The sequence below is a fragment of the Delphinus delphis genome, chromosome 2 (genome assembly GCF_949987515.2).
Source record: "Delphinus delphis chromosome 2, mDelDel1.2, whole genome shotgun sequence".
Taxonomy (NCBI): domain Eukaryota; kingdom Metazoa; phylum Chordata; class Mammalia; order Artiodactyla; family Delphinidae; genus Delphinus; species Delphinus delphis.
In genome coordinates, this window is record NC_082684.1 from 1,296,913 (window position 1) to 1,308,692 (window position 11,780).

At 60.7% G+C, this 11,780-nt stretch overlaps 1 protein-coding gene across 1 annotated transcript; it reads left to right on the top strand.

Annotated features, from left to right (window-relative positions):
- The first annotated feature begins 1,234 nt into the window (after positions 1 to 1,234).
- On the top strand, positions 1,235 to 11,149 carry GPR132 (G protein-coupled receptor 132). Its single transcript, XM_060006403.1, has 2 exons — positions 1,235 to 1,298; positions 9,860 to 11,149. Exons 1-2 carry the CDS (start codon positions 1,235 to 1,237, stop codon positions 10,885 to 10,887), a joined length of 1,092 nt encoding a protein of 363 aa, XP_059862386.1. The 3' UTR covers positions 10,888 to 11,149.
- Positions 11,150 to 11,780: the final 631 nt, after the last annotated feature.

Consider the following 11,780-nt stretch of genomic DNA (forward strand, 5'->3'; position numbering starts at 1 on the left):
CAACTGGGCCTGCAAGGAGGGAGCACGAGGCTGGCGCCGGGCGGGCCCTGAGTAAGTCCCGGGCCCCTGTGCGGGGAGCAGTCGGGGTGGGGGTCTGAAAGCAGAGTGATTTGTTGGCATAAAGGTGGGGGCTTGGTGGAGGGTCTTAACCTGGGCTCCTTCACCAAGAGGGACCCCGGGGCACCACAGATGCGGTGGAGGGCGGGGGGCTGGGGGAGGGACGGTCCCTCTGCGGCCCCTTCAGAGCTGCTGAGATTCCCCTTTGCAGAGTCCCCCGCCCCCCGGCCGCAGTGCTGGGCCGGCTGGGAGCTGGGAGCCGGGAGCCGGGGGTTTATCCCCCTGGGACGCTCTCCTTGCCATCTGAAAGTGTATCTTAAATGACGGGAGGGACCCACTGCACACGCAGGGCATAGGGCATCGGGGGCCAGCGCGGGGGGGGCCAGGTCCCTCAGGGCCTCCGCCAGGCACTCAGGGACTTCCCCGGGGCTGCGTGCTTGCCGCCGATTCTCGGAGGTGGTGGGGAGCCTGGCGGGGTGGGTATAACGCGCGGCCACCCTGGTCTCCAGGGCCTGGTGGGGCCAGAGGCACGTGGGCGAGAGGAGGGACGGAAAGACAGGGGGTGTCTGCTGGGGTGGGCAGCCAGCCTGGTCCTGAGGCTGGGCAGCTCGCAGGCTTCTTGGGACGGTGTCCAGCGCCAGGCCCTGTGGGGGTGCTCCCGTAGGTGCCTGCCGAGAACGGTGGGCAGGGGCTGGGCGCTGAGGAAGGGGTTCTTCCTGGCGTCTCTGCCTGGACGGTGACAAGGTGATGTTGTAGGGGTTCCTGCAGGCAGAAGGGAGAGGACGGAGACGCCTCCGGCGACGGTGGGACAAGGCGCGGTGTTCCACCCCCCTAGCCATCGAAGAAGTGGAGGTGCATTTTAGAAGGCACATTGTAAAAAATCTGCCTAAATGGGGGAAATGGAGATGGACTCCTGCTGCGCTGGTGAGATGGGGCCCCCGGTTCAGCTGCCTGAGAGCAAGGAGCTCAGGGGCTGCAGGGGCTGATAAGTCAGGAGCTCCCTCCCCAAAGTGTAACCTGCGCAGAGACAGAAATAAAGTCGAAGCTCTGAGTGGGAGCAGGTGGGAGTGAGAGGTTGGAAGTCACCCGACAGGCCCCGCCATGGTGAAAGGGTAAAGACGTCCCAGCAAACCCACAGTGATGATGAGTAGCCGGGGACCAGGCTCCACGGCGTGCGATGGGGCAACCGGAGGTGAGGGCAGCGGGCGTGCTGGACGCGGGCTCGCCCCCTGTGCTTTTGCGTTTGTTTGAAAAACTCCAGAGTGAAATGTCTGAGAGCGTATCTTAAATGACGGGAGGGACCCACTGCACACGCAGGGCGTAGGGTGTCGGGGGCCAGCGCCGGGGGCCAGGTCGCTCTTCACCGTGTCATGTGAGCATCCATCCGGACGCAGTGCTTCCTGTGGGGCTGCCATGGGCCCTTCGGGGATGTGCAGGCACTAGGGTGGTGCCCAGGGCCAGAGAGGGTGGGGGCAGGAGACGGGCCGCCCGAGCCCAGGGCTGGGTGCGTAGGGGCTTCGGGCTGACCTGGGCCACCCACCCCATGGCCTGTGGCTGTCACAGCCCCCCTGGAGCCAGAGAGGGGACGGAGGCCCTGAGCCCACCAGGCTGGCATGCGGGGCAGGAAGGGCAGTGAGGCTGCTGGTGTGGAAGATGCGTCCCTCTTGGCACCTGACCCCGGGAGAGGACGAGGGGGCACCCAGGCCTATGGTCTCCTGGCCGGCAAGAGCCCCAGCTGCCGGTGGGGAGGGGCCACGGGCACTCTGGGGCTGGCAGGGTGGGGACACCAGGAGGGGACAGTCCACGGCCACCCCGGGAGGAGGCCGGGGCGGGCGGAGACCTGAAGCCATGTGTCCATTGGGCAGGGAAAGGCCAAGATGAGGCCCAAGCCTGGGCTGAGCTCTGCTGGGCAAAAGCCCGGGGCTGGGCCCGGGGGCAGGTGCCCAGGCCTGTGGCTGCGAGCAGGGCAGGACCGCACCCGGGCGTGGGGCGGTTCCAGAGCCTGGCTGCTCCGGCCTGGGCCTTCTGTGGCCCCCGGTCCTCTCAACGTGACCCCCGCACCCTGCCGGTGTGCCTGACAGTCAGGGACACGGCCCCGGATCTGGAATTAGTGCTCTGCTCTGCACAGACTGCACAGGGCAGGGGGGCAGAGCAGGGGCCCCAGGACCGCACAGTGTCAGTTGGGCCGCTTCCTCTGGCTTTTGCAGAAGTGACTTCTAGAGACAGTGGTCCCCTTTCTGCTGCCACCTGCATCAGGGAAGAGCCGGGCGGCGCAGCCCCTGGGGGAAGGGACCGCCTCCCAGTTTTCCAGAATCTCAGTTCTGACAAAGGAATCGGGCCCAGGGTGAGGCTTTTGTGTCCCTCCCAGGCTCACGGGGCTCAGGGGCGTCTGGACAGCTCCCAGGTGGGCTGGCACCCCTGCAGCTCATGTGGGCCACCCTCACAGTTGGAGACCCTACTGGACCCCCCTTCATCAGGCTCAGCCCTCCCTCACCCCCGAGCTGACCGGGCCACAAACCGTGTGCCACGCTGGCCCCACTGGGTGGCCGCCCTGAGCACCTTGGGCCATCTCCTTAGAGGGCAGAGTTCGCTCTGCTTGCGGGTCTCAGGGCCAGGCATAGACCTCAGGCAGAGCACCCCTGGGTGGCTCCCTGCCTGACTTGCAGGGGGCTGACTGAGCAACGGGGGTGCAGGGATGGACAGGGGAGGCCCATTGACCCTCCAGGCCCACGCCCACCAGTCCGTCAGGACGTCAGTTTCGAAAGGTCAGTGCGTTTCTGTGCTGCCGCAGCGCCTTACCTTTGTGTTTTCTAGGTCTTGCTTACTAATCTAGGTCGATGAACTCTCTGCAGCTTCAGGTAAACACCTTGGCTTCCTGTTATTTCCCGGTGGTTCATGGGTTGTCAGCACAGCTGGCCCGCTCAGTGTTGGGGGGCGGGGCCTGCACCTGCCGACGCCCCACGGGGCTGGGGGCTCCGCCCGACAGGGGCTGTGGGTGGGGTCTGGGCCTGGCTCCAGGCTGGCTGAAGAAGGGTTTAGAGAGCCCGCCTCCCCCAGACCCTGTCTAGCTGACAGGATGGAGCTTACGTTAGGGGCACCTCTGGTTCCGGAAGGAAGCAGAGAGGTGGGGGGGCCAGAATCCTGCCCCATCTGCCCGCACCCGTGAGCCCGTCCACCTCTGTCGTGGGCAGTCACCCCGGGGTCCCGGGCCCTTTCACAGGAGCAACGTCCATGCACTTTGCATCTCAGGTCATTCTTTCACCAGGAAAAATTCCTAGAAAGGATTTTATCTGCTCAAAAGTGAAGCACAGGGCTTCCCTGGTGGCCCCAAAATAAATAAATTTATTTTTTAAAAAAGTGAAGGGCTTCCCTGGTGGCGCAGTGGTTGAGAGTCAGCCTGCCGATGCAGGGGACACGGGTTCGTGCCCCGGTCCGGGAAGATCCCACATGCAGCAGAGCGGCAGGGCCCGTGAGCCATGGCCGCTGGGCCTGCGCGTCCGGAGCCTGTGCTCCGCAACGGGAGAGGCCACAGCAGTGAGAGGCCCGCGTACCGCAAAAAAAAAAAAAAAAAAAAAAAAAAGGTGAAGCACACTGAAGAATTTTTTTTAATTAATTAATTTTATTTTTTGCTGCATTGGGTCTTTGTTGCTGTGCGCGTGTTTTTTCTAGTTGTGGCGAGCGGGGGCTACTCTTCCTCGTGGTGCACGGGCTTCTCATTGCGGTGGCTTCTCTTGTTTCAGAGCACGGGCTCTAGGTGTGCAGGCTTCAGTAGTTGTGGCACGTGGGCTCAGTAGCTGTGACTCGCAGGCTCTAGAGCGCAGGCTCAGTAGTTGTGGCGCACGGGCTCAGTTGCTCCACGGCATGTGGGATCTTCCCAGACCAGGGCTCGAACCCGTGGCCCCTGCATTGGCAGCTGGATTCTTAACCACTGTGCCACCAGGGAAGTCCACATTGAAGATTTTTGAGACATGTTACCAAATTGTGCTAGAAAACATCTGTGCCCGTTTATGCTCCCAACACAGTGAAGGATCCCACTTCCTCACTCTCTTGCCAACACCAAGAATTAAAGTTCTTTATTTTTGCCAATCTGATAGGCAAGGCAAAGACCACTGTTGGGTGTTTACGTTCGCATTTCTTTGACTACATGAGTGAAGCTGAGCGCTTTCCAATTTGTAGGAGGTACTTTTACTTCTTCTGTGAACGATCAGCTCCGACACTTATTCCTGTGGATTTGTGGGAGTCCTTTTTATATTAAGCCTCGGCTGTCGTGTCCCACAGGATGGAGACAAGACTTGGCACTTAACACGTGCTCACTAACCGTTTGTCAGATAACTTAATTTGTGATTTAATCTGATTTCCCTAAAGCAATTTCAACCCACCCTTTCTCCAGGTCGTGTGAAACTCTGGAGGAAACGTCTCAACAGGATCGTCATATGACACACACCGCAGCCCCATCCTGAGCCCAGAGCCGTCAGCCATGACAGGTGAGAGCCCCACTCCATGTCTCCTTTGACTTGGAACATTTAGGAGGGAGCCCATGAGAATTTTTCTACCAATGCAGTTTGTCTCATAACAGGGAAAATTACTTCAAAAATTAGCATGCAAAAGTAAACTTCTCGAGGGACTTCCCTGGTGGTGCAGTGGCTAAGACTCCGTGCTCCCAATGCAGGGGACCCAGGTTCGATCCCTAGTCAGGGAGCTAGAGCCCACATGCTGCAGCTAAGAGTTCGCGTGCCACAGCTAAAAACAAAAAAAAAGTAGCCTTCTTGAAATAAAAACTAACTCAGGAACAATAAAGCCGGAGGCTGGGCTTCCCTGGCGGCTCAGTGGTTGGGGGTCCGCCTGCCGACGCAGGGGACATGGGTTCGTGCCCCGGTCTGGGAGGATCCCACATGCCGTGGAGTGGCTGGGCCTGTGAGCCAGGGCCACTGGGCCTGCGCATCCAGAGCCTGTGCTCCGCAACGGGAGAGGCCACAACAGCGAGAGGCCCGCGTACCGCAAAACAAACAAACAAACAAAACAAAAAAACAAAATACCAAGTGCTAACGAGGATGTGGAGAAATGGGAACCCCTGTGCGCTGTCGGTGGGACCGGAAAATGGAGCAGCTGCTGGGGAAAGCAGTATGAAGATTCCTCAAAAAGCTAAAATAGAGAATCACCATATGATCCAGCAATCCACAAAAAAGAAGTGAACTTGGGACTTCCCTGGCAGTCCAGTGGTTAAGAATCTGCCTTCCAATGCAGGCTACTCGGGTTCGATCCCTAGTCAGGGAACTAAGATCCCACATGCCGCGGGGCAACTAAGCCCACGCGCCACAACAAAGAGCCTGCGTGTGGCAGCTAAGACCCAACGCAGCCAAAAATAAATAAGAAGTGAACACAGGTGTGGAAGAGGTATTTGCACACCCATGTTCATGGCAGCACTGCTCACAATAGCCAAGATGTGGAAGTCGCCCAAGTGTCCACAGACAGAAGAGTGGAAAACCCTAATGCGGTCCACACAGTGGGCTGTAACTCTGTCCTAAAAAGGAAGGATGTTCTGACACATGGACCCTGAGAATATGATGCAAAGCTAAAAAGCCCCAGAAGGACACCTTCGTTCCGATCCACTCACGGGAAGGGCTGGGGGAGGAGTGGGCAGTGAGTGTTTAATGGAGACAGCGTTTCAGTGCTGCAAGATGAAAAACTCTGGAAATGGATATGGTGACGGTTGCATCACAATGTGACTGTACTTAGTGCCGCAGAAATGGACACTTACAATGGTTACGACGGTCACTTTTATCTTAGGTATATTTTACCAGAATTTTAAAAATTGGGAAAACGAGTGGCACAAAAGGGTGTCGGGAGCATGCTGGGGGGCCGACAGCTCCATCACCCTGGGACCTTCACAGCGAGCTTTCAGCTGAAGAACGAGCACTGCTCTCTGCCCACCTTCACTGGCCTGCCGCTGACTTCTGCATCAGGTCGCCCTGCGGGGGGCGGGGGGTGCTGAAAACCATGCATGGGCGCTGGGGCTGAGTCCCTCGGGAGGGCCCTCGAAGCCCGAGGGATCCCCGACGGCTGCGCGCCACCCCACGGCCGTGTCAGCGTTGGGACGCCCCGAGGTTTCCTTGGCTGTTGGATGTGCATGTGGAAAGGCCCAGGGGTCACGGGCTGCGGAAGCAAGGGCCACGTTCTCTGCTGTCACTGAGGCCACCCAGGCCTGTCCAGCCTGCTGTCTACTCCCCTGGCCGGATCACGGGGCCTTCACCGCCAGAGGCTGCTGCGGCTGGGCGGCAGCGTGAAGCTCCACCTGCGACCGAGTGCTGCCTGTGGTTCCCGCTGACCTCAGGGGGCTGCTCCCCCCGCAGTCTGCTGTCCGAGGTGCACAGGGCCTAAACGGGACAGCCTCTCCCGAGGCCAGGGCACAGGCTCTGGGAGGTGCGCGTCCCCCCATGGCCACCCAGATGCTCCTGTCGCACGGCAGGTCCCAGGGGCGGGTCAGGAGGGAGAGGGTCCAGGGAGGCTCTGGGCACAGGTCAGGCAGTGGGTGCTGGGGTCACCGTCACGAGAGCGACCCAGGAGAGGCAGGCTGGGCGGGAGAGGGAGGGTGCCTGGGACACGCTGGCTTCCTTCCGCATGTCGTGTGGGGTCCCTCAGCCCGGGGAGCCCCCGGTGTGAGTCATCGCAGTGTCCGTGGATCCTTAGACGGGGGGCAGGGGGCTCACCCCTACCGCAGGGGGCTCACCCCTACCGCAGGGCGCTCACCCCTAGAGCAGGGGGCTCACCCCTACCGCAGGGCGCTCACCCCTACCGCAGGGCGCTCACCCCTACAGCAGGGCGCTCACCCCTACCGCAGGGCGCTCACCCCTACAGCAGGGCGCTCACCCCTACCGCAGGGCGCTCGGTCCTGTGCCTCATTCCTGTCCCCTCGGAAACACCTGGTGGGGAGGCGGGTGAGGGTGCCACCTCGCAGGTGCCTGGAGCGCGCCTCCCCCCTGGCTCCCTCCCCCTGTTGAGAGGGGTGGTAGCTGGTGTCCCAGGCAGGGCTTCAGGGGAGGGCAGGTGGGCATCCAGGTCCCGCCAGCCTCCTGGCTCCTCCCTGACACGCAGGCACTGGAGCTTGGAGGAGCCCCCAGTGCCAGTCTGTGCTTCCTCCCAGCCCCCCATCCCAGCAGGGACCCCAAAGCCCTGGTGAGCTTCCACTTCCCATGCCGTGGCCCACCAGCCCGGCTCTGCACGGTCCCAGTGCGAACCCCGCAAAGCCCAGGTGACACATCTGAAGAGCGTCGTGAAAGCTTGCCTGAGCCCGCAGGGGTGGAGGGCAGTCGGGAGCGGGCAGCGGGCCGTGGGCTGTGGGGAGCCCTGGGTTGTGTGACGCCGAGCTCGCTCTGAGCTGGGCTTCATATGACGGCTGATGGTGGCGACTGTCCCATGTAACTGATGCTTAGAATCAGCAGAGGGACGCTGACGGGCCTAAGGTTTCAGGGCTCGTTGCATGTTTATGGACTGACTCCTTACCGCTTGTTTCTTGAGGGGACCGCAGGTGAGCCCTGGCTCCCACGTGGGGAGGGTGTGGGCTCTGAATTGGGACACCTGCATAGGGACCCCAAAGTTCAGCTCTGCTATGAGGCCTGGATGGAAACCAGCCCTGGAGTGAATCCAAGGACTCCTGCCCTCCGCCCACCTGAGCCCATAACCCCTCGGAGGACAGCCCCTCCCACTCAGGAAATGCCCACGGGTAACACCCCATCAGGCGTGAGCTCACAACCGCCACAAGACATGCGCAGGAGCCGGCCTGTGGGAGGGTGCAGGCACTGTGCCGTGGCGGGGGTCCTGCCTCCAAGACTGCAGGGGCTGGGAAGGCCACACACAGTGACATCAGTACGTTGGGTGAATGTGAGGAGATCAGAGACGGAAGGAAAAACATAAGCAGAGAACAAGAGACTCGAAAGGGAGCCAGATGGAGTGTCTAGAAATGAAAGATATGATCCCTGAATTTTAACGGAGTGAATGAGTAAAAAAAAAACCCACCAATTAGACACAGGTACAAAGAGCTCACAAACTCAAGTTCAATGTCAGTAGGTTGCCTGGACAGACGGATGGTCCTGCAGGATGGGGGAGGGGGGAGGGTGCAGAGCGAGGTGGGGACGGGGCGAGAGGTCCAGCACGTGCCTGACCAGAGCCCCAGGAGGCAAACAGGGGGCCATCCGGGGCACTGGGGTGTACAGAGTCTCAGATTCAGGGGTCCGAGGGCACGGCAACTAGACAGCAGGCGGCCACCGTCGCAGCTTCAGAAGCCAGAAGACGGGCTGCAGCGGGGCCGGAGCTAAATCGGACCCCTGGGGGGACCGTCCTCCAGAATTGGGGTAAAAGTGCATTTCGGATGAACCAAAGCTGGGGCAGGCTCTCGTCCACAGGGCTTGCGAGGGCCGTCCTCAGGGAAAGGAGGGAATGACCTTGGAAATGCAGCAGATGGAGGACAGGGAGCGGGCGGAAGTCTGGCCGACACGTGGGCACCTGTGAACAGGGAGGGACAGTGTGAACACGACAACAACCACGGCAGGAATAGTAATAATAACAACATCTGACCTACGGGGTTAAACAGGCAAAGAACCCACACGACTAACGTAACTGGGACCAGAATTGCACGTCAGCCGAACGTGGGGCCCTTAGAGCAACAGCGTCCCAGGGTTTGTGCCCACGCAGGAGGTGAAGGTTCTGACTAACTTTAGACACTACTAAATAACGCACATTAAAACATCCAGGGTCCTCTGGAAAAGATTAAAAATGGCTTAACAATCTCCAAACCAATAAAGGGGGAAAGAGACTAAGAACTAAACTCAGTAAATCCGAAAGATGTATTGTTTGCTAGGGCTGCTGTAACAAAGGACCACAGACCAGGTGATTTATTTTTTTACTTTATTTTTTGGCTGCGTTGGGTCTTTGTTGCGATGCGTGGGCTTCTCATTGTGGTGGCTTCTCTTGTTGTGGAGCACAGGCTCTAGGCACGTGGGCTTCAGTAGTTGTGGCACGTGGGCTCTGTAGCTGTGGCTCTTGGGCTCTAGGGCACAGGCTCAGCAGTTGTGGCGCACGGGCTTAGTTGCTCCGTGGCACGTGGGATCTTCCCGGACCAGGGCTCGAACCCGTGTCCCCTGCGTTGGCAGGCGGATTCTTAACCACGGCGCCACCAGGGAAGCCCAGATCAGACGACTTAAATCACAGACATTTCTTCTGTAGCCCTGGAGGCTGGAAGTCCGAGATGGAGGTGTGGGCGGGCTGCATTCGTCGGAGGCCCCTCTCCTCAGCTTGGGATCGCCGTCTTCTCCCTGTCCTCACATCGGCTTTCGTTCACGCGTGTCCCTGGGTTTAAATGTCCCCTTTTTATAAGGACATAGCCATACTGGATTAGGACCCACCCTAAAGATCTCATTTTGACTTGGTCACCTCTGTAAAGACCCCATCTCCAAATCCGGTCACGTTTTGAGGTCCTGGGGCTTAGGACTCCACATATCTTCTTTGGGGGGGTGGGGGGGGACACAATTCAACTCAACAGAAGGCGAATAGAGAATAAAGTCTCCTCAAGCCCACAGACAGCGCTTTGGAAAATGACTGTTGGTGACAAGGACGTGGTATTGCCCACCTTGTACCCTCGAGGCCGTCGGCTGGGGGATGGGGGACTTAGGGTCACTTTAGGAAACCATCTGGAAAGTTTTAACCCTGGCGCGCCCAGTCCGCAGCTGACAAGAGCCTTCTTGCGCCAGCACATCTGATTCAGGTGGTTCCCAGCGACACTCGCCCTCACGCTGTCTCTGCCCCACAGGAAACGCCACGCCGGTGGCCAGCCCTCTGCCAGGGGCCCTGTCGACTGGCGTATCTTCCCAGAACTGCACGTCGAAGGTGCCCTTCAACGACAGCAGGGTGTTCCTGGTGACTGTGTACAGCACCGTGTGCATGCTGGGCCTGCCAGCCAACTGCCTGACGGCCTGGCTGACGCTGTTGCAGGCGCGCCAGGGCCACGTGCTGGCCGTCTACCTCTTCTGCCTGGCGCTGTGCGAGCTGCTGTACATCAGCACCCTGCCGCTCTGGGTCGTCTACATCCAGAACGGGCACTGCTGGCTCCTGGGCCCATGGGCCTGCAAGGTGACCGCCTATGTCTTTTTCTGCAACCTCTACGTCAGCATCCTCTTCCTGTGCTGCATCTCCTGCGACCGCTTCCTGGCAGTGGTGTACGCGCTGGAGACGCGAGGCCGCCGCCACCAGAAGACGGCCATCCTCGTCTCCGTGTCTGTCTTCGTTCTCGTGGGGCTCGTCCACTACCCGGTGTTTCGGATGGAGGAGGAGGGAACCTGCTTTGAGAAGCTGCCGATGGACCGCGAGATCGCCGGGTACTACTACACGCGCTTCGCCGTGGGCTTCGCCATCCCTCTGTCCGTCATCGCCTTCACCAACGAGCGCATCTGCAGGAGCATCAAGATGAGCGCCGGCCTGAGCGCCGCCCAGAAGGCCAAGGTGAAGCGCCTGGCCGTCGCGGTCGTGGCCATCTTCCTGCTCTGCTTCACTCCCTACCACCTGGTGCTCCTGGCCAAAGCCATAGCCTTTTCCTACTACAAAGGAGACACGGGCCTTGTGAGCGCCTTCGAAATCAAACTGTACACGGTCTCCGTGGTGTCCCTGAGCCTGGCCACGGTGAACAGCGTGGCTGACCCCATCATATACGTGCTGGCCACAGAAGCTTCACGCCAAGAAGTGTCCAGAATCCACAAGGGGTGGAAAAAGTGGTCCATGAAGACAGACGTCGCCAAGCTCACGTATTCGAAGGATTCGCAGGAGGCACAATCGCCCACATAGCTCACCAACGGCTACGCCTTCCCCAAGCCTGTCCGCCCGCCGGGGCCACCGCCGGGCGTGCGGCCTCGCCACGCACCCTGGAGGGCCGGACCGAGGGGTCCTGCTGAACCCAGCGTGGGAGTCCAGGGCCGATCGCTCGGCTTCCCACGGGGTCTGCCCGCCAGCGTCCACAGCGCTGGCTGTGGAGCCCCTCTGGACGACACGCCACAGATCTCTCGTTCCTGGAGCTTCTGCCCCTTGTGGTCCCAGCCCCACAGCCTTTTCCACCGGGAGCAGAAGCCCCACAAGGGAGGTGGCAGCACGTCGAGGGTAAGGGCGAGTCTGCCAGCTGCAAGGGGAGCCCGTGGCGGGCGGGAGGGCTTGTTCTGGCTGGCGCTCTCGGCTATTAGCGCACCGCAGGGTCGCAGGCAGAGGCCGTGTGGCCACGTGGTGCTGCCGGCAGCTGGCACAGGCCCTGCGTGCGGTAGGTGCCTGTCAGCGTCCGCGTGACGGCTTTATTTCCCGCGCTTTTCTGCAAGCGTTGCTTGGATGACTGTGACAGTACATGGCGGGGCCCAGATTGTCAGCGCAAACCGTGCCCCTCCTGAGGCAGCTGCTCACGGGGCCGTGGCTGGGGCCTCTCTGTGCTGCAGACCCTGAGGGGAGCCGGGGGGCGGGGCGCACCCACATGGCCTCCGGAGGGAGCCCCAGTGCTCGTGGCAGGAATGCCCATCAGCCGGGAGGGCCGGGGGGCACCCCAGGCAGGGTGACACTCCGCCAACGGGCTCCGAGGACGGCGGTAAGTCCTCCGCACCGAGGCTTCCCAGCTCCGCTGTCGGGGAGAGGCCGCCGAGGGCCAGGCCAGGTCACAGCGCTACCTCTGCTCCCCCATCCGTGACAGGGGCCAGTGACAC

What these genes read in the sequence shown, in the direction of transcription:
- GPR132 (XM_060006403.1), top strand. Translation starts at nt 1,235, where the DNA reads ATGGGGCAACCGGAGGTGAGGGCAGCGGGCGTGCTGGACGCGGGCTCG. An exon ending in CTCGCCCCCTGTGCTTTTGC is followed by an intron (nt 1,299 to 9,859) that starts GTTTGTTTGAAA and finishes TCTGCCCCACAG; the next exon opens with GAAACGCCACGCCGGTGGCC.